General features: G+C 43.7%; 1 protein-coding gene across 2 annotated transcripts in view; it reads right to left on the reverse strand.

Moving 5' to 3' along the window:
- The window catches only part of ABTB1 (ankyrin repeat and BTB domain containing 1), an 870,760-nt gene that overhangs the window by 294,470 nt on the left and 552,483 nt on the right, over positions 1–23,807 (reverse strand). For both annotated transcript variants that reach the window (XM_069643370.1, XM_069643371.1), the window contains one exon: positions 7,273–7,440. In XM_069643370.1, coding sequence (XP_069499471.1) covers positions 7,273–7,440 — 168 coding nt within the window. The remainder of the gene's footprint in view (positions 1–7,272; positions 7,441–23,807) is intronic.

Consider the following 23,807-nt stretch of genomic DNA (forward strand, 5'->3'; position numbering starts at 1 on the left):
ACACGCCGGCATCACCTGAGATCTTCCTCCTAGCAGCATGCTGCAACTGCCTATTGAGTGTGGGAACAGGCGTGAGGGAACTGGAGGGTTTCACAGTAGTGTCTTCGAGCTCCAAGTCGGAGTCTCGGCTGCCTAGGCCTTCTGGGTCTGACTCACAAATCCTGGCGGCGGTCTACCATTCCGCCGACATGGCGTATGCCGCCAAGATTTTGGTTCTGCGCTACTTTAGGGTCTTCGGCCTAAAGAGCATACACGCAGCACAACGGGACTCGAGATGCTCACGAGGAAGGCAGTGGTTACTAACTCTATGTTTGTCTACCCATGGGAATTTCCTGTTGCGCTTAGGGCAAAACTTAAAGGGAGTACACTCCATAATGGAGGGTGGACAGAGAGGCAGCCAGACGAAAAAATCAGGGGCAGGAAATGGGGGTATGCATTGTCCAAAGGGAAAGTATCAGTCCCCCCACACTCCTTACTAGTTTTTGCCCTAAGCAGGTGTAGGCCGAAGTCCGTTGGCGGAGCAGACGTCTGGTGCGGAAGCCGGGATCAGTCGTCGAGAAGCTCCGGGTATCAGCCATCGAATGACTGCATTGCACGCAGACAGGAGAATTTTTGTAAAAATTTAACTGTCAAGTAGCGCACAGCTCCAAACTCTGCTAAGAAACAACTTTCCACAATGGCGGAAACAAATGATCTGAGGGGCCTCGACGCGTGAGGGATGATGGTTACGGGGTACGTCACACTAGGGATAGTATTACAAGTCATGCCCTGTTGACGTCCCTTTTTTTTCGAACTTCAAAAAATTAATGTGCAATACTCTGTGACTTACAGTAGATGTTGGCCTATGCAAAGCATGTGATTCTAAACAGATCCACAAGCCTCAGAAATATATATTTATTTAAGAGAGAGGCTACCATCATGCCAAATTATTTAACAAATGCTCAATTCGCCTATTGAACACCTAGAATAAAGGATCCAAGCTATGAACCCAATGCGTTTTGGGATCAAATACCATCTTCAGGGGTACATCCTTATTCAGTTCCTACAATTTAATAAAGATATCAAGACCTTACTGAACTGTTAACACACCACTGTTCTTTTTGATCCACTTTAAAAAGCAAAACAATCAGAATAACATTTGGGAGACACTGACCTGCTGATGCAACCTGTGGCTCCCAGCTGCTTGACTGATAAGTGGAAGCCTAAGCAATTTGGTCAGTTTGCATGATGTGTTAACTGTAACACAGAAAGCGTTGCTTAATATTCCTAGTGCACAAGTCTGTGGGAATAGTCTTCATCTGCCAGAATAAACATACCTCTTAGAATACAAGCTTGCATGCATGGATAACCGAAGTCCTCAACCAGATTGGAGATCCTACCTCACTGTTTCGTCTAGCCCACATCTGCTGTAAAAATCCACTCTAAGGATAAGGAAAGGGCATAAGTAGCTGCTTACTCGCATAAATAACGATAATGCCATAGACATTTCATGATAATCTATCCACTCATCCTCATCTGAACAGTGCCTCAAAGTGCTAGTCTGAAAATCGCCACGAAGACACGAGTAAACTTTTCCTTAATGTGAAAGTTCCATATAATGGCACCAACCCACGTCACGTGATGTAAATGTGTAAGTGTACTGTGGCTGGTGCTAATGTATGAAAAGTGTCTGCAATCTTGGATGGGTGCGGCTCAAACTACTCCTCTCTTAGGGAGAATAATTCCAAAATAATTGCATGCAAGAATCTAAAAGCCATCTCGCACCACAATATAGAGACCCGTATATCATCTCTTGTATAAAGGAATATTGAATAGGGCCGATACTATAGTATAAGTATACCATGAGAGCAGTGTATATGTCAACACACTAAGAATAACTGCACCACAATTGCATAATGTCGCTATTAGCCCTACTTAATATATTAAGCAGTAACCAAAGATGCCAACATAGGAATGAAAAATTGTCTGGCTACGTCAAAAATGGTATGTGCCCAAAAAGGGTATTATTAAAGTACCTCATGTATAATAATAGAGCTGGCAAAAGTCCTCAGAATTTGGCACTAAAAAAAGAATGTCACAGCGCCAACTTGGGTGCCCCTTCTGCAAAGCAGTCAGGGCAACCAATGTCAAATGCCAGCAACATAATACATAGTATAGTACACACACGAGGCGATATTGTTAAAAGTGGGAAAAAAAATTAAAATCTCAGCATGTAACTCAGCTCATCAACAAGTAGATATCTCAAGACCAGCAGGAAAGTCCAACCCAGGCCATTGCAGGTGGGAAGAACAGCCATTGAGGCAAATCGTGATGGCTTTATCGTTGATGGCAGTAAAAAATGCCATGCTGTAATAAGAAAACATTTCTAGTCTGGCTGCATCAATGTCGGCTAGTCTAGCCATGTAATAACACGTATGTTTCCTTTACCCATGATGCGCAAAAGAAAATGGCACGCCAAGGAAGAAAATATATTCAGACTGGTGCCACCGATGTAGGCTAGTTTGGCCACTTAACACTCATCACACTGACTTTACCATTGATGCCAAGTAAAAAATGTTATGCCACAGGAAGAACATATTTTGGATGCTGCTGCACAAATAGAGCCCATACCTCCACACCCAGAATCAGAGGCCTGCTTCCCGGCACACACTCATTCATACAGAATTGCATGTATACACTCTTTCTCTCATTCACCCACGCACTCATACAGCATTGATATACTCTCAATCTCTCATTCACTTGCGCACCCATACAACCTACACTTTCTCATTCACACGTGCACACAATGATACATTCTTTCATTTACACATGCTCTAACATACACAAATCCTTGCATGCACGCTTACATGCAAATATATATAGATACTTTTTTTTCTTACCTGCAGCTCTGGTCTGGACTTAAGAAGCTTCCTGCATTGAAGGCCTTCTGGTTCTTATGCAGCACTTAGTAAGAACAAGTGAGAGCTTCCTGATGGCAGCGCATGCACGATTGAGCCGGAGCACTACCATCAGACAATTAAGGGAGACCCCAATGTGCAGGGAGGCGCATGGGCACCCTTACGTACATTTACGCCTGCAGTTCCCCACCCAACATCCTCAATGTGGAAGCGAAACACCCCTTGCTATGCATGGCCTATAGCACTGGGGAAATGAAACTGTCTAAGGGAAACAATTTTTCCTTCTCATTCTTTCCACCAGCTGCAAGTGCTCCCTCTACTTCTCAAACTTTTCTCCTCCTTTGCTCCTAAGTTATTCTCGCTCTCTCTTTTTCTCCTGATGAAAACCCAGCTCCTAGACACCCCACCCATTCCCTCACAAAGCTGGAGTAAATTGGGTAATTGGTGCCTTAAAGGCTCCGATTGCAGAGTCTTTTTGCAGAGGACCCGCCAACCAGGACCAGTCTTGTTCTTTGTCCTGACTTGAGCCATCAGCACAAGCAAACTTAACTTCCCTGGACCCACCACTACCCCCCTGAACTACATAAATCTGTAGGTCTTTACTGAGACCTCAGAAATTAATGGTCTATCCACTGCAAAGAGTCTGTTCGTAGGGTTAAAAACAGTAATATCAAAGGCCATCTGTCTAAGGGCCAAAGATTCCCTTAAGACTGAGTCAAAGACAATTTTCGAGCAAAGGGGGGGTCATTACGACCCTGGGGCTAAGGGGTTAACGGCGCCGTAAAAGGCTGCGGCGCCGTTAACCCCTTAGCGCCTAATTACGAGGTCCCTTTGCGGCTCCCGACCTTAACGGCTGGTCTGGACCAGCCGTTAAAGTATGGACCCGCAAAGGGACCTTGAAGGTAATTACGGTACCGCAATTTGGGAATGGGGAAGGGCCAATGGTGCAATGGGGAATTAGCGCCCCGCCAACCTTGGAATGGGGTGGTAATTCCTCATTTCACCATGGCGGACTCGTAACAATACCGGCAGCAACCATGGTGCTAATAGCGCCATTGGTTACCGCCAGTGTTGTAATGAGGGCCAATGTCTAGGACCACCATGTTTATTAGTTTCTCATTAATTAAGTCAACTCTCTCAATGTCCTTTGTAGAGGTGGCACGCAGGTTGGGGACTTTAGAGAAGTGAGCCAGTACGTTGGAATGATTTAGTACCAATTGATTATCCTCCCTAAATTAGCATTCCACAAGGAGCTTGTTCATTAATGATTTACCTAAAGGGTTAATTACTGGTCTGAGGACTCCCACCCTTTTTATCAAAGAGGAACCCTTCACAAACTTTCAGCATCCATGACTTCAATTCCTGTGCCCCGAAGCACACTAAATACTGGGGCTCTCTGCATAGGAGCCTGTTTTCCATTCTCCACTGCCTCCTGCAAACTAGATTCCTTATTGACTTCACCACCTTTTGCTGTTATTTCTTTGTATGTTACTGTAGTCCTCTGGGACTTACTCATAGGGTGATTTACAGCCGCGACTGCCCAGAGACCGCTGGTATTCGACACAAGACCCAAGGGAACCACAACATTAAAGGTTGCATGATTGTCCTTAGTTTCTACAGCAACAGATGACATTCTTTTCTCTTTATTAGGCTGGAATACTGTCTTGCATACTATGCTTTGCTGATTCGCCACATTTGCTGCAGGAGCATCATTAGTCCAGGGGTCTATGCTCCACTATAGTGTTGCTCCACTATACTACGGTCTGATTCAGAGCCATCTTCCACCAAACTATCCATGTATTTGTGCATAGAAGGTAGCACTGTAGCGTCTTCATACCGTATAGGCTTTTTAGTCTTGGATAGAGATTCCTGGATAGTAAGGCTATGTAAGAACTTCCTAGATTAAATATTGTGAGATGTTTTTGCCTTGCATTTTTAGATTTTATTCCCAGGACCTGATGAAAAATGCTTACACTTTTGTACCTTCTTCCTCCCCAGAGGCTCCTGAGTAGTTACTGCCTTACCTTTAGGCTTTGGGGTCACCGTTAATGGAGATAATGGTGTGGCAACATGGTCATTCACCAACTGCACAGGAGTGGGGTTAGGTATATGATGAATTTCTCTGAACTACTGAGGTGCACAAAGGAGGTTAGGCTATTCTGTTTGGTTCTGCTGACTATACCCCAAAGTTTTGTAGTAACTCGACCGCCTGTGATAAATCAGATTTAGCCAATGTTGTATCGAAATTCAGTAAAGACTTCAATTCTGCCTCCTTTTCAGCATGATTCAGTTTGTTTTGAATAGAACTCAATATCACAGTATGCATTTCTACCTCTGACTTACTGTTTTCATATAAGGAGGCAAAGGTTCATACGACATAGTTGAATGCCACAAGCGCTTTCTGTGTGATTACCGCAATATCTAGAATTGTCTGATTGACATGTGAGGGATTAACTCTGGATTGACCCAGTTTTGGTGTTGAAACATGGGAGGATATTGTTAGGTCACTAGCTTCAATATCCACTTTAGTAAAGCTGGGGAGGAGGGAGTGGGTTGTTGGTATTCAGACACAAATCAGCTAAACCGTTACTCGGTTCAAGTGCTTCAGTGGTTTTCCAGCATTTCTGCATTCGTTACCATGTGCGACGCAGTTGCGTTTCCATCTATGTTATCCCGCGTCATACCGGAACCCCCCTCTTTAGATGCAATTTTGAAAAAGGATGACATTTTTTCCATTTTATTGTTTTTCAATGTGGCTGCTGGAAGGAATGAACACCTTTGTCCCTTCCCCCTGTCTCCTGAGTATAGGGGCAGTGGCTGTTCCCTTGCCATTTCTAACATCTGGTCCATGATATGCATATCAGTTGATTTTGACAAACTTAACGGATACATACTCTTCCAGATAATCTTGACAATACTCACCAAACTGTTTTCCAAACCGGATCCGGTACAAAAAGTTACGATCTGTATGAAGTCTGGAGCAACTCGTCATGCGACACTCATCCCAATCTTTAAACTCTTAGATGATCCAAAACGTAGGATCATCAGGTCAGAATTATAACACGACCCAATAACGCCAACCAGCTGCAGACTGCTTCCACCACTTCCAGCGCTTACTCTGCACTACGGGATGCATTGTAAAACCTCCTTCAACAGGTAAGACAGTTGAGTGCCCACACCAAAGGAGACAGCAATGGAAATACAAATGCTCTGACAATGCTCAAGGACTGCAGACTGCTTTCACCACTTCAGTACTTACTTTTTTTTCTAGATTTTACTGGGAGAGAGCAAACGGAACAAGCAAACAAAATAATTTTGTGTGCATCATCATGGTTTGAAATGTTTCAAAGAAAATGCTTATTGCATTGGTAGATTCTTGTGTAAAGGCAAGAAAAATAAATATATCAGACTTTACATATTGTAAATTCCTTTTCGATGCACTATTTTTAATATGCAGTAGATATAATCTCCTTACAGACCTTGTTTGCTTGTAGAAAAAGACATGATCTTCATTCCTAAGGAAATATCATTTGAAAATAGTTTTTTTGCGCAGGTTTTGTTTGTGCCCAGAAATCGAGCGGGACATTAAGCTCACTGGTTTTTTGCTTTTGACAATGAAAAATATAAAACAATAGTTTGGCTTTGCTTGACTCATAGTTTCTTCTTGCTTTTCGTACTGTCATGTGTAGTTCCACAGTGGGTGACCTTGTTCGACAGCCGAAAATATGAGGAATGGGCTTCACAGATGGGGTAGTGTGGGTTCATGTACCGATTTCATGAATTACGCAAGGCTAGACCCAACTGCTAAATGGCCACCTTGTTCGACAGCCGAAAATATGAGGAATGGGCTTCACAGATGGGGTAGTGTGGGTTCATGTACCGATTTCATGAATTACGCAAGGCTAGACCCAACTGCTAAATGGCCACTGTGCATCTATAACCGATTATTCAGGCCAGCCCCAGAAATCAGGACCCCTTCAGTGGGGACGCGCATTGTATAAAGTTTAACATAATGTAACACTGCTAAAATGTATTTTACATATAAACAAAAACTGGCAAGCTATAAAGCAACAAGAGAGACATATGCAGTTTCGTGCATCCTGCAGAACACTTAGTTGATGCAGTAGTTGAGATTTCACATTTGTCACCAGGTGATACACACCACCAGGACCACTCAACTATCTTTTCAGTAAAATACAAGATTTTATCATGTTGTGCGATTCCTTTTAGACATCAGTCCATTTGAAATTTCATTTTCCTGTTCCTACATATGGTCTATGAGCAATGGGTATAGATGTTGACTTAATAAAATGGCCTACCATTTAAGTGTAAATCTGTACATGGAAGGACAACAGTAAACATGAGCTCATCTTACCTCAGTGTCATCACTGTATATATAGTAGAGGACCCGGATGAAAATCTCTTCAGAGATATTGTGCAGGGTCACAACAGGGATACTGGGTTGCGCCTGCAACTCACTACTTTCACAAAAATGGTCCTCTAGAAGTGCCTTGAAATAATCACTGCGGCCACAGAAAAAGGACTATAAGGGAGTAAAAAAACAGCAAAACAAGCACTGATTTATTCTTTTTCATTAACGTGTGAGCAGAGAAAACATCACAAAATCATCTTCGTATGACCAATACCTTTAAGACTGTCTGCCAACTACCTGAAGTAAAAACTAAGCATAGCAAGGGATCCCAATACAGTACAAGCAGAAGCATTACGTCAAGTGCATGCCGTAGCAATTTTATTTCTAAGAGTCATATAAAATATAAAAGATGACAAATTATATAGGTTTGTGGCCATGCACACATGTACATAACCGTCTTCATTTCTGTAGGATCTTTTCATCATGAGCGTAAAACAGATATTGCTGAAATTTAGAGTCTCGTATGGTTACATTTATTAGAATACATTGGTTCAAAACAATTGCAGATTACGATTGTATGTGAAAATAATAGGAAAAGTTACTCACCATACTCCTAGTGCAAAGTCTTCTCTTTCCTCCATACTTTTAGAACATTTCATCCTTTGGGACAGGATTAGGGCACGTTTTTGAGAAGCACCAAAAAAGTGGTGATTTTTTAATTTTTTAACCTGAGGGCCAGCACATTTGCAGCTTCAGCAGCGCCTTCCAAAGCACCTAAGGATATTAAGAGAGGAATGCGGGCAGGCGTATGGCGGTAAATATGGGTACGCTAGTCAATACAGTGGTTAACTTTTTCATTACTACCATGTCCCTTCCCCTTTTCGACATACTTAATGGAAGACTCCCAAGTACTGACACATGTAATGGATGCGCTTGGATCCATTTTATTTAAAGAGGTTTTTGAGAACCGCCTGCCCAAACTCAGCATTAGCTCTGGTACTCAAATGAATGCAGTAATGTTTGCAGAAAGGCAAACGGAGTAGCCGATGTAGCTACTTTTGCAATGGTCTCTCAGGAGACATATCTGAAAAGCCACCTTAGCTCTTTCTAGATGTGCTTGAAGCCCTCTTGGTGGTGGAGGAACCTGAATAGAGCAGGCTTTCATGATGCTGGAAACCATCCACTGGGACGTGTTGGCCTTAAAGGTCCAAGCACCTCTCTTATAATTGCCAAAGATACAAAACAATGCTGAAGACACTCTGAAGTCCTATGTTCTGTCAAGGTAGAATTTAAAGGCTCTCCTAACATCCAAGTTATGCAGGATCATTTCCGTGTGAAAGGATGGTTCAGGAAAGAATACCGGTAAGGGCATTTCTTTGTTGTTATGAAATTCCGTAACTATCTTCGGTAAAAAGGATGGATGCGTCCGAAGGACAACTTTATCCTCAGCACCAAGAGCCTGCCACTCACTGACCCTTTTTTCTGATGTGATTGCCACAAGGAAAGCGACCTTCAATGAGACAAATTTAATATCAGTTGTGGCCATAGGCCCAAATGGTTTGTAACAAATTGCATTGAGAACAACATTAATATCCCATTTAGCATGAGGGGATTTACCTGGAGGATAAAGGTGACAAAGACCATAATAGTGGTGGTTCACTACTTGGTTTGACAAGGAAAAATTATTATTTTTCGTGTTTAGACATGTTCAATGCGCTAACAGACAAGTTCTGCAGAAGTCTATCTGGATCTCTGGGCTGTGAGTTTCGATATGAAGGATAGAACCTCATTAAAGAAGCTGACAAGGGCTTGATCTGTTTTTATAAACTACAGTGACAGATGTGAAGCCACTTCTTTTTATACTGAGCTCTTATAAAAGGCTTGTGTGCCGCCTGTATTATGCAAAGGTTTTCTATGAAAGAAAAGACAAAGGTGACTTAGTGAACTGATCTCAGGAAACACGCGCTAAATTCAGGAAGGGAAGAAATGCCAGACCATTGTCCTAATGATGCAGGTCCAGGAGATCCTGTAGACGAATGAGCTGGTGAATCTAGAGGCTCATAAGGTCAGAAACCAGAACCTCACTTGCCATAGGGAGCTATGAATAAGGGTATGCAGTTAGTCTGTTTCGGGAGTTTCAGCAATTCTTAATAGATTCATGGGAAAGGTGGGAATGTTAACGCATACTGTCTCAGGAGATCTCCAGAGCATCACTCAAAGAATCTTCCCCAAGACCCTCTATTGAGGCAATGCATTGAAATGTCTTTTACCCAAGCATTGCAAACAGATCGACTTAGATAAGTTCTCACTCGTTGAAGACTCAGGACATCAAATTAATTCCTCTCTGGATTACCCATTCCCAAATCTGAATTGTGATCAAGATCAGAAGACAAGAATTGGTTCCGCCCTGTTCGTTTACATAAATCATTGATAGCCCATTGTCGGTTAGAATGCATACTGTGCCAGGACAATTACGGTCAATTTCAGTATATTTATATGATCCTTGTTCTCTAGTAGAGTCAATAGATCGAAAACCTCTATATGGCCGTAATTGCAGGTTTGAAATTACTGTTAGCTGGGACCTATTTAGCCACTGCTTCTACCTTAGGAGAGCCTGGTTAACTTAAAACAAACAATTACCAGGAGCTAATTTTGGCTCCCGAGGCCATCTGCTGCCTTAAAAAACATGCATATGTGATAATAACTTTAGAGAGTTTCAGAATGTAAAAATAAAGAAAATTTACAACACATCTAGGAGACATTTAAATATAATGGACTTTACATATTGGTCAAAAAATAAAGTGTGCATCTCATGTAGAAGCTAGATTTGCAGTATGCTGTGTACTCGCTCCTGGTTCCCCAGCAGTAGTCCCTGCTACTGGGTGATGCCTGTCATCAAGAAGTTGGTTTTACATCCTGCTTATCAAATCTTAATTTTGAATCCTGTAAATGTAATATGAGGAGTAGCATCTGAGAAAGGTACTCCCTCTAATTGTTGAAGTTTGACCGCCATATCTCGCCATGCCTCATCCGCTGTCACAAGGACTAAACAAGTCTGAGGGTCTGAAGCTTGAGACCATGCCTATCTCAAGGTTATCTGTGCACTCTTCATATTCAGCCTCGCTAATGAAACAACTAGATCGCAGGAGGACATTAGACTCTTACCACCAGGAGCTCATGTGTGCTGCTTGTATAAAACTCTAACAAGCCTGTTGTACGTCCAATTCTATCTATGGTGTGACCAATACACTGGCTAGCAATGTATCCTAACAAAACCCTATGAAAATCAGGTCTTTGGAGGCTGTCATGGAAGATTTAGACCAGTTTCCGGAAAGGCCTAAGCGATAAAGCAGATGGAGCAACATTTCAAGATGCAGTACTTCGAGACGTGGACAATGAGACTGCAGGATCCAAGCGTCCGAATATGGATTCACATTAACTCCTTGACGTCTGAGGTGGGCTGCAACCAACAACATCTTTGTAAAGACTCTCAGAGCTAGCTCAATCCAAAACGAAGAACTCCATATTAGAAGTGAGCCTATCCATTGAGAATCATAGTATTTTTGATGAGGCCAAATGGGAATATGGACATATGGATCTTTCAGTTCCAATCCAGAGAGATCCAATCTCCCTGTATAGAGTAGATTAAATCTGTGCATGGGTGATCATCTTGAATTTTTCTTGGGGTAGGTGTTGGTTGAAATTAGACAGATCTAAAATCGTGCGCAGGCCAGCCTGGTTGGGTTTGGGCACTGGTAAGAGGTGAGACAAAAATCCCTTGCCTCTACCAGTCAGTGATACATCTTCTATTGTCCTCCTAGCGAGAAGTTTCCCAATCTCTTTTTGTAGAACTGGGGATCTATTCTGATTAACAGTAGAGAGGAAAGTGGAATGGGGGAGGGAGGGAGCCTTTCTAGGCGACTGAAAGGACCCATCCACCAGATGTTATGGTCCTCCATGATTCCAGATAATAGGAAATACACCCACTATCACTCAGAGGTTTTACCACTGGTGGAAGAGGATGATCCTGTTCAGAAAGTGGAAGGGGAGAAGCCCCCACCTGCTTTAAAAAAAAAGGTTTTCTTTCCTGCCTGCTAGGTGCACGTTATGAGCAGGAACGAAAATCAGACCTCTGAAAAAGCTGATTGTTGAGTCACAGGTTTACCTTTAACGGACAGGGACTCAGCAGCTGCGTTACAAGTTTTAATTTGTCAGTTCCTCGTCTGTTGAATGGTAGAAAATGTCCTAAACATCAAGGGGGAGATCGAAGACCTTTTCCAGTATGTCTTTAGTGCACTTTGTGGAATGTAATCATACCTGCCGACAGTTCTTCTGTCAAACCAATTTCAATTGTAGTGCCGAACTCGAAAAAAATATCTCAACTACCCTCCCAGCCCCACGACAACCTCTAGGAATTTACCAGCTTCACTTAGAAGTTGTGATGCAGAGAAAGCAGAAGATGATGGCCTGAAGTAAAGAGAAGATGCTGCTACTACCGCAGAAGGGCAGGTAGCTAATGATATCTCTCCACACTAAAGCAGTCTTTACCGTGAATACATCTTTTTCTATGGATATGTGATGCTGAATGTGGCTTGGGACTTTTCCCCCAGTTTCTTTGCATCCTTTTGTCAGGTAGGATCTGAACGTTCAGATGCCTTCAGTGATAAAGCTCATGCTACAACTCCTACTTCAGCCAGGGGAGGCTCTGGCATAGGGATATCTAAATATCCCATGAGGTCTATGGCTATCGTGGAATGCACAAACAGTCAAACAAGGCTCCTCTTCTTCTTCCTGGTCTTCCTGGTTGTTACTATTGTCCTTCTCAGAGTGGGTGTGCATCAACTCTGCAGGCGGAGGACACTGCGGTTTGGTTCAAGCTCTTTGGGTTCTGGGGGACATTCCTCCGGCTTTGATGTAGGAGGGGTCTCAGGATGTTTAGGGTTCCCCTGAGGCTGCGGGATAAGCCCCCTGAAGAGTTCATTAAAGTAAGCTTTGATTGGTTCAGAGTGCATTAATGCCAGGATTTTTGCAAATAAATGCTTCTTCCGAAGTCTGGCTGTAGCTGAGGTATGGGAATTAGTCTAGAGAGTGGGTAGTGACTACATGAAACAACCAAAATGGGATGCCCTGAAGGGCCATCTAGCCAAGGGTCCATGTAGTGGAGAGGAGAAGACCTTGGCGGAGAGGCAGTAGATTGCAAAGACAATCTAGTATGTGTTGTCCAATCACCACAAGGTACAATGGGATCTCTGCCGAAAGAAGCTCTAGGCACCGATCTTGGTCTACATTCAGTCAAGTTTTGCACTGACGCTGTTGAGGAAATGACCATCACCGGAATCTTGTGAGGGTCGCCATTTAGAGAACCAGTGAGGTGCAGCGTTCTCAGAAGCTTTGTTCCATTAGGTCCTGCGTTTGCATACAGGTGTTCAATTGTAGCTTATCAGGAGTATTCGAAGAACTAATTGATTCCTTTGATGATTACTGTTTTTATGAAACATGAATCATGCTTCTTGGTGGGATCCTAGGCAATGCCCGTTGCGAAAGTCTGAGGGTGAGCTGCTAACTTGTTAGCCCCTAATAGCAGATGCTCATCATGGCCATGATTGGGGATCCTGAGAGAAATCTGAAGTAGTTCTAGCCCCCAGGTGACTAAAACTACTTCAGTTACCCTTGCCAGTAACTTTCTTAGCCCCTGATGGGAGAACCTCAGGATTCCGCGCAGTACCTTTAGCCACTTTACGGGGGACCTAGGAGGAAGCTCCCCTATGAGGTACCTCGGGATAAGTCCTGGTAGCGCATAAGTCCACAAGGCCCTTGTCTGAAAGAGAGGCCCAAGGTAAGATTTTGCCTAGCTGTGGTGTTCTGAAAAGAAATTTACTTACTGGGCGTCAACGTTTCGCTTCAATTAATTCTTTAAATCTTCTCTCAAGCACGTACCGAATGGGAGTCACAGAAGAAACCCGAGATAGACTGATGGTGAGGACCTAGACTTTTGAGGCAAAGATTGTGGTGGATCAGCCACCGCGTAGTGATGACCGTAGGTAAAAACGCACAACGCAAACCCTTTATTTTGTGTCATAGGCAGATGGAAAAAAGGCAGACCATGGATGCCTAGCAGGAAAATAACAGAATTATGACAGGACAAAAGAAAGGCAGGAAAAACACAGGTGGTACCGGCTGTCTGATTCAGACTCTGCAGAGAAAAGGATTGAAGGATAAGGCTCCAGGCGAAGTATACAAAGTCAGGGCTCTTTTGGTGCTATACAAAAAAGTTCTCAGGTCCCAAAGCCCTCGGTCCTGCCTGTTTTTTCTTACACACCAAGAAAATGAATGGATTCAACTCCATGGCCTCTGTAGTTTTGGGAGGATTGAACTGTGCTCCCCATCAGTTGGAGCTTGTCCACCACCTCAAAAAGGGGAGTGGAGCTGATCGTAGAGGGGATGGAGGACATTGGAACAAACGTTTTATACCTATGAAAAGTTCAGATCATGCCAGCCAAGATTTTGGTGGTCCCTCTGTCAGAACAACTGGGTTTCTTCAGATACTTCATTTAAACATAAGCATTTTCAATACAGGGTACTGTGCACTTTGGACTCAGCGCAGCCTCCAGGGTTTTTACAAAGTTGATGAAAGCAGTAGCAGGCCACCTACATCTGAAAAGAACCACCCCTTTATAGGCAAGAAAGTAATTAGATCAGGTTCCAGCAACGTTTCTTCTTTGTGGATGGCTTATGTTTCCAGATTCTATCTTTGTGCTATGGATTTTGGACCTGGACTTTTGCCCTGCGGTTTGCTTTCAACGTCTTTATTCCATTTGCACTCTTAAGGACATTTCTCCCTTGCTTACCTTCATTTTTGTCGCTTCCCATTGTCATTTTCACAATTCTCTGTTGTATGTTCCCCCAAATGCTACTTCTTCCCGGATCGGCACGATATCGTTCTCAACATTCTTCCACCAAGGTATAGACATCTTTGTTATTTTCCAGTTGGCCGGCCTCTATTTCAGTTCCTCTTGTTTTGTGGAATATTTATCTTTTGTTAGGATTCAGTATGTCCTACTAATCAAACAGGAAATGGTCCCATTATTGTGTTTTTCAGATACCTTGAGAATTTTCCCAAGTAACTGATGACACATTTCCTAGAGGCACCTAATTCCTAGTCTTTGATCAGGATCCTGATTGACAGCCTGTTCAAGTAGTCCTCATTGATACTGAGAAGATGACCGTCATACGATTACTATGGGATTTCAATGACAGAATGCACTTCAGATATCAAACTGTCAGTGGATCACTTTCACAGCAGACGGTCTATAATGGTCTGTTAGTTACAGAGGCATCTGGGCCTCATGGGCAGGTGTGTGTTATGAGTGCTATTTGCTCTCCTAGGAATGAGAATGATCCCGCTTTATTGTTGGAGCCAGAGGATAGAGAGATAATTTGACAGCATTGCTATGCCAATTCTCTGTCAGAGGAAATGGAGTGGTAGACTAATCTGGAGAATATTGAGAGGCTCTACCTGCCCTGAAGTCCTTATGACACACTTCTCTGTCATTGGGGGTTGCGCTCCCCTGAGAAGACTGAAAACACTCCAGTTCAAGCAGGACAATGCATTATACATCAGTCTATTGGAAATGCAGGTGATTTTCAATGCAATGAGAGCCCTTTTTACAGTAATTTCGGAGAAAGCGGTTAAGATTAGGATGGACAGTTTGGCCTTCATTTTTTTTACATCAACAATGCAGCGCGAAGAGCCTGCTTCTGTGCAGGCTGGCGATGTTGCTCTGGAACTAGGCCAGCTACAATGGTTTTTCCTTCAAACCATTTTGTCTCGTGGGGAGACCTACATACAGATGGGGTGGAGGGATCAGCTGAGCAGGCTTCTCTGCTCAGGCCTCGATTAGGAGATTGGGCAGGATATACTGGAACAGACCTTGTAGTTTTGGGGATCCCATCCATGGATTTGTTTGCTACCAGAAGCAACCCCAATTGCCCACTGTTTGCTTTTTTTTTAGCATGAGGATGTGGTGTTTTTTTTTTTATTTTCCTCTGGCTCCTCTCCTCAGATTTGTGATGGAATTAGGTTTTCCGAATGAACCTGGTAGGCCCATTCTTGCCAGGCATGAAGCTTCAGGTGGGCAGACATTTGGAATTGGCAGATTGCCACATTCTCCTCCTCCAACAGCAGCATGTGGCACTTCACGCCTATCCCCAATCAAAGTGCTTAGCAGTCTGCTTCCTGAATAGTTAACAGTGGGCCACATGGACATCTCGGTCAAAAATATGGCTGTCATCCAGGCCACGCAGAAACCTTCGACTGGATCGCATTATAAGAGAAAGGAGACAATTACTAAAATAACCAGAAAATAAACTTTTTTCTAGTAAATCAATTTGCAACATACTATTTTAAGTTCTACTGTTTAGTGGGCGAGAGGATTCTTACTATATTTAGGCAACAGGGCTACCCTCAAGCCAATCTGTCTCTCCCATTTGTAAGTGTGATAGAGAAGCCAAGGCAGCACTCACAGAAGGAGAGCATATTGCATTCAGTAAGGGAATAGGCTCACAAGATATTAAATAAAATGGGTTTAGCTCAGTGGGTTGGGGTGCGACCCTGGAAGGTTACGGTCACAGATTAAACTGGGTACCCATGTTGACCAAGTAGGGTTAGTACAATATGTCCTTAAGTCAATGATTTTCGGAAAGTAATAAATGCCTCCCACAAGAATTAATGTTTGTGATGCAAGTATAATGAGGGCATTCTTGAAGTTATAGGCACAGCAACCGCAAGACGACAAGTTCTGACCTAGTATTAGAAGTCATAGTTCACCAGCCGCAGAGACAGTCTCCGATTAGTCTGTAATGATTCTGCTGAAGTGAAAGAAAGCATATACACAGAAAGGGGTCATTAACCTGATAAGAAGTCTTGACAGACGTGATGGTGGGCTAGAGACAAAGATGACCTGGGTTAGGGTGCAGCTTTCAAGAAGTGGCATGTCAGGTCGATTTTGGTGTGATTTGTAATAGAAGGACTCTAGCTGTACAAGCTCTCAGTTAGCCGTTGCTCTTGCCTCTTCGTGTCAGGAAGTGCAGGGCAAACAGCACAGCTTCTTTTAGGACACTAGGAACAGAGATATCTTTGGTGGCTTGTAACTCAACTGGTGCCACCAGGTCAAAGGGAAGGCCACCCACGTTTGTTTTGTTCTGGTATCAGCAGGTCCAAGCAAAGTTGAACCTCAGAGTGTGATCTTGGCCAGCATGCCAAAGCAGACCTCTTCAATTGAAGGTTGCCTGTTGGTGCTTCTGGACTCATCCTAGCAAATGACAAATGTTTGTGTGTAGATTCTCCTATCTTATAGGAATACTGTAAGCTATTTGTACTCAGGCTCCAATCACAATAGTGTGACATTTGAACCACTTGCTGGCCTCACAATCATTGGTGGTTGACACATTTAAGCTTCCGAGAGCTTCTTCTTGAGAAAACAGAGGATGTGCATTCAGCTAGGAAGACAGAAATCTTATTCAAATACTCACTAGATTTGGTCCAGGCTGGCCCTGTGATTGGCATCCTGGGCACAAAGGCATGTTTGTATCCGATCACAATAAGGATGTCAATATTAGCAGCAGAACTCCTTCAGAGTTTCTATTGTAAGAGAGCCACATATAGGTTCTGTGCCGGGGAACATATGATGTTTCCCTGATTTGTTATTTACTGTGTGCTTAGGCATCCTGCAACCTAGCATCACTGCCACCATCTTTCTGGGTTTTCACTAATCCTAGATTTTCTTGGGGAGCGCAGCACTCAGAACTGCAACAATTGGTCAATCAAAAAGAATCTGGGACAAAGAGTGAGTATGGTTTTTGCTCCTGGTAAAGGAAAGACCATTGGAGTCTGATGCACACGGCATCTCTTAGTTTGTTACTTAGTTGTCTGTATTTTCTTTAATTTTGGAGTTTAACTTTGCTTTATCTTTTAATGCATGAAACACACACATACACTTCACTAATTGGAATGCAAACACTTTGTGTAATCTGCCAATGAGGTGAAGTGCTCTGCGTATCCTAATTAAAAGGCAGGGTGAGGCAAAAGCTTGGAAGGCATCTCATGATTAAATGTGATGAAGCCCCAGCTTCGAAATCCCCAGATAAACAGTTTATAATCTATTAAGTGTTAGAACCATGTGACTCAGTTCTTAATCAGTGTGAATTCCTCATCCATATTGTGTTTGTACGATACCCTTCTGTTCAGACTCACAATTCTCCTAGTTGTTGTCTCAGGATCAATTTGCTGCTGCCTTTTGTTGTGCAGGAATGTGATCAATACCAAAGAAGAATACAATCCTTCAGATTTCTCATATGAACCATCTCAGAATGATTGCCCATTGAAGACATGTCAGATCAAAGTGTTTGTTTTTATTGTGTAGAATCCTAATCTTTATATTGTAAATGGTACTACCAATCAATTTAGCTAAAAGACAAGCTTCATCCATTGTTTTTCATCTTCATTCCCATTCACAAACAGGTTTTTGATATCTATTTCAACCATAAAATGACCCTTTCAGTACATTTGTTAATGTCTGTGCAGACCAGTTCATGTTCCAAACCACTGCATCACGTAGATTAGCATATGTATGTGGGAAACTGGTACCTAACGCTATGCCCATTATTTAAATGCTTTTTTCAACTGATGAATAAAGCAATTACTCCTATGGCCCGTCCCCTTTGCTCCATACTTAGCAAGGGGACTTTCCTTTTTTGCATGAGTTCTTGAGACGTCCCAAGACAAGGTCTTGAACAAGAGGTGGGGAAGAAGAACTAAATAGCTCCTTCTACCTCTGAATCCTACATCGCTAGTGTGCAGAGACCTGATGAGTTATACGAGATGCATACATCACACTTCTGCTCAGGGCTGAAGCACTCGAAAAAGAGCATGTGGGTGTCTGCTGATGGATAGCTCCAGATGCAGGAAAAAAGCCTGTTATCACAGACATATGCAAGGAAGGTGTGCTAGTGGAGGGCGTGCACACCTGTTCAGTTGATAATTAACAGGGAAGTGAAAAACAGCCTATACAAATGGCTGCGCTGAATTACGGGCCAGTCCTGTTGAATGTCCAAAAGAACTAATGCAGAATTCTGATGGTTCTAAATCCTAATAGACGGATTCCCTTAAGTATGAGTATGGCAAGCCTTACTTAGCCAGTCATCATTTTTCAGAGTCTTGTTTCTGATGAGAGTTACATGCTTTGCATAGGCAGCCATCTAGCGGTTGGGAATATAGTACATGTTTTCTTTGCAAAGAACATAGGCAGGGGCGTTCCTGTCATACTATTACATTACATTACATTGCATTTATATGGCGCACCATAAACCCATAGGTGTGAGGGCGCAGACAAACAAAAACAAAGCAGAGAAGGAAGAAAGAAAGGCTAAAAACGATCTAAGGGGTAGCAGAATTAATAAACCAGGGGCAGCTATTTGAAGAGGAAGGTTTTAAGGCCCTTCTTGAATGAATTCAGAGAAGATGAGTTTCTCAGTTGGTCTGGCAGAGCATTCCAAAGTGCCGGTGCCACTGAGGAAAAAGCACCACATTGTGCCTTTTTGCTTTTGACTCTGGGCTGCTGAAGCAAGTTCCGGTTGTTAGACCGAAGGTTTCTAGCAGAGGATTTTTTTCCTATGTACCTTTGCAGGTATGGGGGCATCTTGCCCTGAAGACATTTAAAGGTGATGACCATGAGTCTAAAGGAGATTCTTGATTCTACGGGCAGCCAGTGTAGTGCTCGACGTGCTTCCGAGACATGTACCCTGTGAGAAAGACCGGATACCACTCTGACTGCTCCGTTCTGAACCACCTGAAGTCGTTTGACGATTTTTTTACTGGCGCCCGCTAATAGGCTACAACAGTAGTCAAGTTTGGAGCCTATAATGGCTCGGGCGATGGTCTCAGCATTGGATTGGGAAATGTAGGGACGCAGATGGGATAACAATTTAATGTAGTAGTTAGCGGAAGAGACGGTACTGGCTACATAGGAGTTCATCTTGAGTGATTGATCCAATACCACACCCAAGATTTTAACCTTGGGAAGAGTGGAGATCAGAACATCTCCCAGCTGGAAATGTTTATACATTGAGTCCAATTTGGCTATGATGCTGTCCGATCCTACAATCATAAGTTCTGTCTTGCTGCGGTTAAGTGCAAGATTATTCCACATCATCCATTGTTCAATCAAGGCGAAGATGCGGTTAAGTTCCTTTTCATCCTCCGAATGCTGGCCTGTAAGAGGGATGACACATTGAGTGTCATCTGCATAGTTGGAAAAGAGGATGCCCTCATGGGCCAGATGAGCAAAGAAAGGGGACATAAAGATGTTATAGATACAAGGAGACAGACTGGCGCCTTGTGGCACTCCAAACAATGTCTGAATTGCAGGAGCTTTGGCATTGTTGGCACATACCCTGCTAGACCTGTTGGATAAGAATGAAAGTATCCAGTTGGTAGCGGCCTGTGAACAGTTAGCTACTGACATGAGCCTATCTGCTAGAATGGCATGATCGACGAGATCGAATGCTGCCGATTGATCTAGGGAGATTAAGAGAGAGGTCTTTTGAGAGTCCATTCTTTGTAGTAACTGAGACTTCAGATCAAGAAGCGAGGTTTCCGTACCAAACCCTTGTCTGAATCCTGACTGAAAAGGGTTGAGAATGGGGTGGGCATTTAAGTGTTGCGCAATTTGAATATAAGCAACTCGATCCAATATCCCTACTCTACATGTGCAGGATACCCATTATCCCACACACTGTATAGAAATGGTTGATTTTACTTTCCTTGATTAATCTGAGATCAGGATGGATCATGCCTTTCAGATACTTCAATCCTCTGTTGGAGAGAGACCCCAGGGAATCTTTCCTACCCTCCAAACATTAAAACTTATAATTTCCTTAATTTTTACGAGGTCGTCAAGAATCATGGAACACATATGATGTTCCTAATAGACAATTCAGCCTGTTTTGTACACTCTACAAATGGACATTAATATTATATATACAGCAACCATTTAGACTACTGATCTATGTATGGCCTGAATCACTAGGACAAGCACTGGCACCTTCAAACGTGGTTAAAAACCTTGATGCAAATTCGACTCAGATTTATCCCTCACACAACATACCACCAGCGTATCCAAAACCTGTTTCTTTCACTTACGTATCCTCAGGCGGATTTTCCCCTACCTCACCTATCCCCACCGTTTCTCGGCTATCAACTCCATCATCCTCTCCCGCCTTGACTATGCAAACTGCCTCTACCTAGGAGCCCCCGCATCCCAACTACGGAAACGCCAAAGAATCCAAAATGTGGCAGCACTGGACAAATTACGGTAAGGGCATTGTGGCCTCACCTAATGTCGTGTCACCTCTCCCCCCCATGGCCACACCATGCAGTTGTAATATCCGTGCTTGCAGAGGCATGTCCTGCGCACCTTTAGCAGATGGGGAACTGACTGTTCAGGCATCACCAATTACGCTGCACACTATATCTCCCCCAACATATAGTGTGGGAGGAGCATCCTCATTAGTGAAAATTATCTCTGCCCTTGCATCGCAGAAAAAAACGTGCTTACCTATGGGCATGGAGGCGTCAGTAAAAACACAAATAAATTCACGCACTGTTGTAACCATACATAACCTGTCATGCCTTCTGCTTAACACTCGCTCATTGTTAAAGCACGCTGTCGAGATCGCAGCATACATTGAAGAACTTGATATAGACCTTTGTGCATCACCGAAACCTGGGCACATAATGCCGCTGGCCCCTCCCTCAACCTGGCAATCCCAGAAGGGTACTCTATGCTGAGAGCAAACAGGCCTGAAGGGAGAGGGGGCGGAGTGGCCATGATTTTTAAATCATATCTCACTATATGGGGAAATACTGTTACTATTCTGGAAGGCATCGAATCAATAAAGATTAAGATTGGTATTAATTCTGAGGCCACGCTTAACCTGCTACCAATATATAGGCCACCATCTCACTCTGAGATTTGATCTCAGCTTTATCTAACCATCTGGTGGCATGCCTCAAACCTTTGTCCAGTTTTATCGTCATGGGAATTTTAACTATTCGCTTAGGCACAAGGATGACCCCAGAGGATCAGATCTGGAGTCTGCCCTGGCTATGCTGGGATTTACCCAAATTAATCGCCACCCCACCCATTGTCTAGGACACATCCTTGACTGGGTAGCAGCAACCAAAGTGTCCATAAAAGATCTGACTGTTTCCCCCTGCCCATGGTTGAACCATTATTTTGTCAATTTCGTTATTTGCTCAGCCTTTCCGGTAAAGAATAGAAGTTAAATATTGCCACCAAGTAAGGGCAGAAATCCCAAATTATTGGTTTTAGAAAAAATCATTCCTCTGGTTAACCACTTGAACGACTTCATGCCTACTGACTCAGTGCAGTGTATGTCCAAAGTTCTCACAGACTCTTTTATGGACATCACAAATTGTCTAGCCCCGGAGAAACTGAGGAAGCACAAATCTGCATCTTTAAATAAGTCATGGTTTACCCCTGCTTTACGCAAGCTTAAAGCCTTTACGCTTGTTAAGCAGAAACCTGTGCAGTTCCCTCTGGGACCACTGCAAAAGATTTAAGACTACAGGTGTTTGGCAGTAAACCCACTTGGTAGCAGTCTGTACCACCCAGATTTACCTGGTAGCTGTGGCTGAGCAGTCAGACTTCCCTCAAGAAGAGTTAGGCAGTATATAGAGCATACATAATAGGTACAGAGGCACAGTAGTACAAGCAAACACTGACCAGAGCTAGGTGTAAAAGTATATAATTATTTATTTAAAAGACACACTCATAAATTACACTAGCACAGAAAAGGTAAATAAGTCAAAACACAGTCACTATTACTTATATGTACATCCCTAGTTATTTGTTGGACAAGTCTAAGTTAACACCACTTATTTCCAAACAGAGGTGAGCGCTTAACGTTAGATGGCACTCCAACCAGTTAGTTAAAAAGGGAGGGAAAAGGCAGAAGTAATGAAAACAGCAAGGTAAAACACTTTTCAGAGATTCACAGTAAGTTTAGAAAGGCAGTCTACTGCGGAGCAAGGAAGTTCGATTGCCAGGCCCACTCTAGGGAACGCCAGGGGAAAAGATGTCCAAGATCACACAATGTCACAAGTCTTTACAGGTGAGTAGGAAAGGTTTTACCAAGTTTAGAAAAGTTTAGTTAGGGTGTCCCAGGCTTACCCAGGTTCGAGAGCCGAGGGCTAAATCTACCCCCTACAATCGGTGGCAAGGGAAGCCGGGCGGAACACGGTACCTTTAAAATGGAAAGGGTCCTTGTTGTGATTAACTTTGCATTCATCTGGTGCAAGTGACTAGAATCTTGAGATGGAATGCAGGGCTTAGAATGTTTATCTATGAGTGAGTTCCAGGTTTGTTAGTTGCAAGGATGTAAGCCCTGAGAGAGGATGCCGGTGGGTGTCCTATGTCCCCTTTTACTTACCTGACTCTAAGAACTGTATTTGGTGTACCTAAACTTAAGTAAATAAGTTAACAGTTCACTGGAGTGTCAGAGTCATTTGTGGCCAAACCCTGAACTCAACACTGGCGATGAGGATGGGATCTGGCTGTGCTGGGGGGACAGCACCAAAGGGAGACACCCACCGCCCCCCCCCCCCTCTGAGAAGTGATCCTCTCTCAGGTAAGAGCGCTGGATGGCTGTGAGGCACTGCAAGTGCAGTGAGGGCAATTGAGGTCCAGACAGAGGTGCTACAGAGGCAGAGGGGGCAAGAAAGGCCCAGACAGAGGTGCTACGAAGGCACTGGAATAACAGAGCAGCTATGGATGTAAAGGTGCTGCATGAGGCAGTGGAGAGGTTCTGCCAGGGCAGTGAGGCGCTACAATGGGCAATGAGATGTTGCAGAGGCAGTGAGGCGCTGCATGAAGAGGTGCTGCGAGGGCAGTTAGGCGCTGCAACAGGCAGTGAAGAGGCGCTGCAGAGACAGTGAAGCACCGCTAGGGGCAGTGAGATGCTACAGAGGCAGTGAGGCGCTGCATGAAGAAGTGCTGCAAAGGCAGTGAGGTGCTGCAACAGGCAGTGAAGATGCGCTGCAGGGGCAGTGAGGTGCTGCGTTAGGCAGTGAAGAGATTCTGCAAGGGCAGTGAGGCACTGCAAGATGCAGTTAAGAGGTGCTGCAAGAGGCAGTCAAGAGGCGCTGCAAGAGGCAGTGAGTGGTCGCTGCAGAGGCTGTGAAGTGCTGCATGGTGCAGTGAAGAGGTGAGGCGCTGCGAGGGCAGTGAAGTGCTGCACGGGGCAGTGAAGAGGCACTGCATAGGGAGTGAAGAGGCACTTCAGTGACAAGGGTGTGCAGTGGGGACAAGAAGTTCTAGTGTTGAAAGGTACAACGGTCTGCTGTAAAGTGCAGTGGGCTCTGTGAGACTTATGGTTATTAGAAGGAGCTGTGAAGTTCATTGGAGCAGCAAGGTTCATTCATTCATTGACATGGTGAAGTTCAAGGTGGCGGTCTCTCA

This window comes from Ambystoma mexicanum, chromosome 2p (assembly GCF_040938575.1).
Source record: "Ambystoma mexicanum isolate Mex_15411 chromosome 2p, UKY_AmexF1_1, whole genome shotgun sequence".
In the NCBI taxonomy this organism is placed as follows: domain Eukaryota; kingdom Metazoa; phylum Chordata; class Amphibia; order Caudata; family Ambystomatidae; genus Ambystoma; species Ambystoma mexicanum.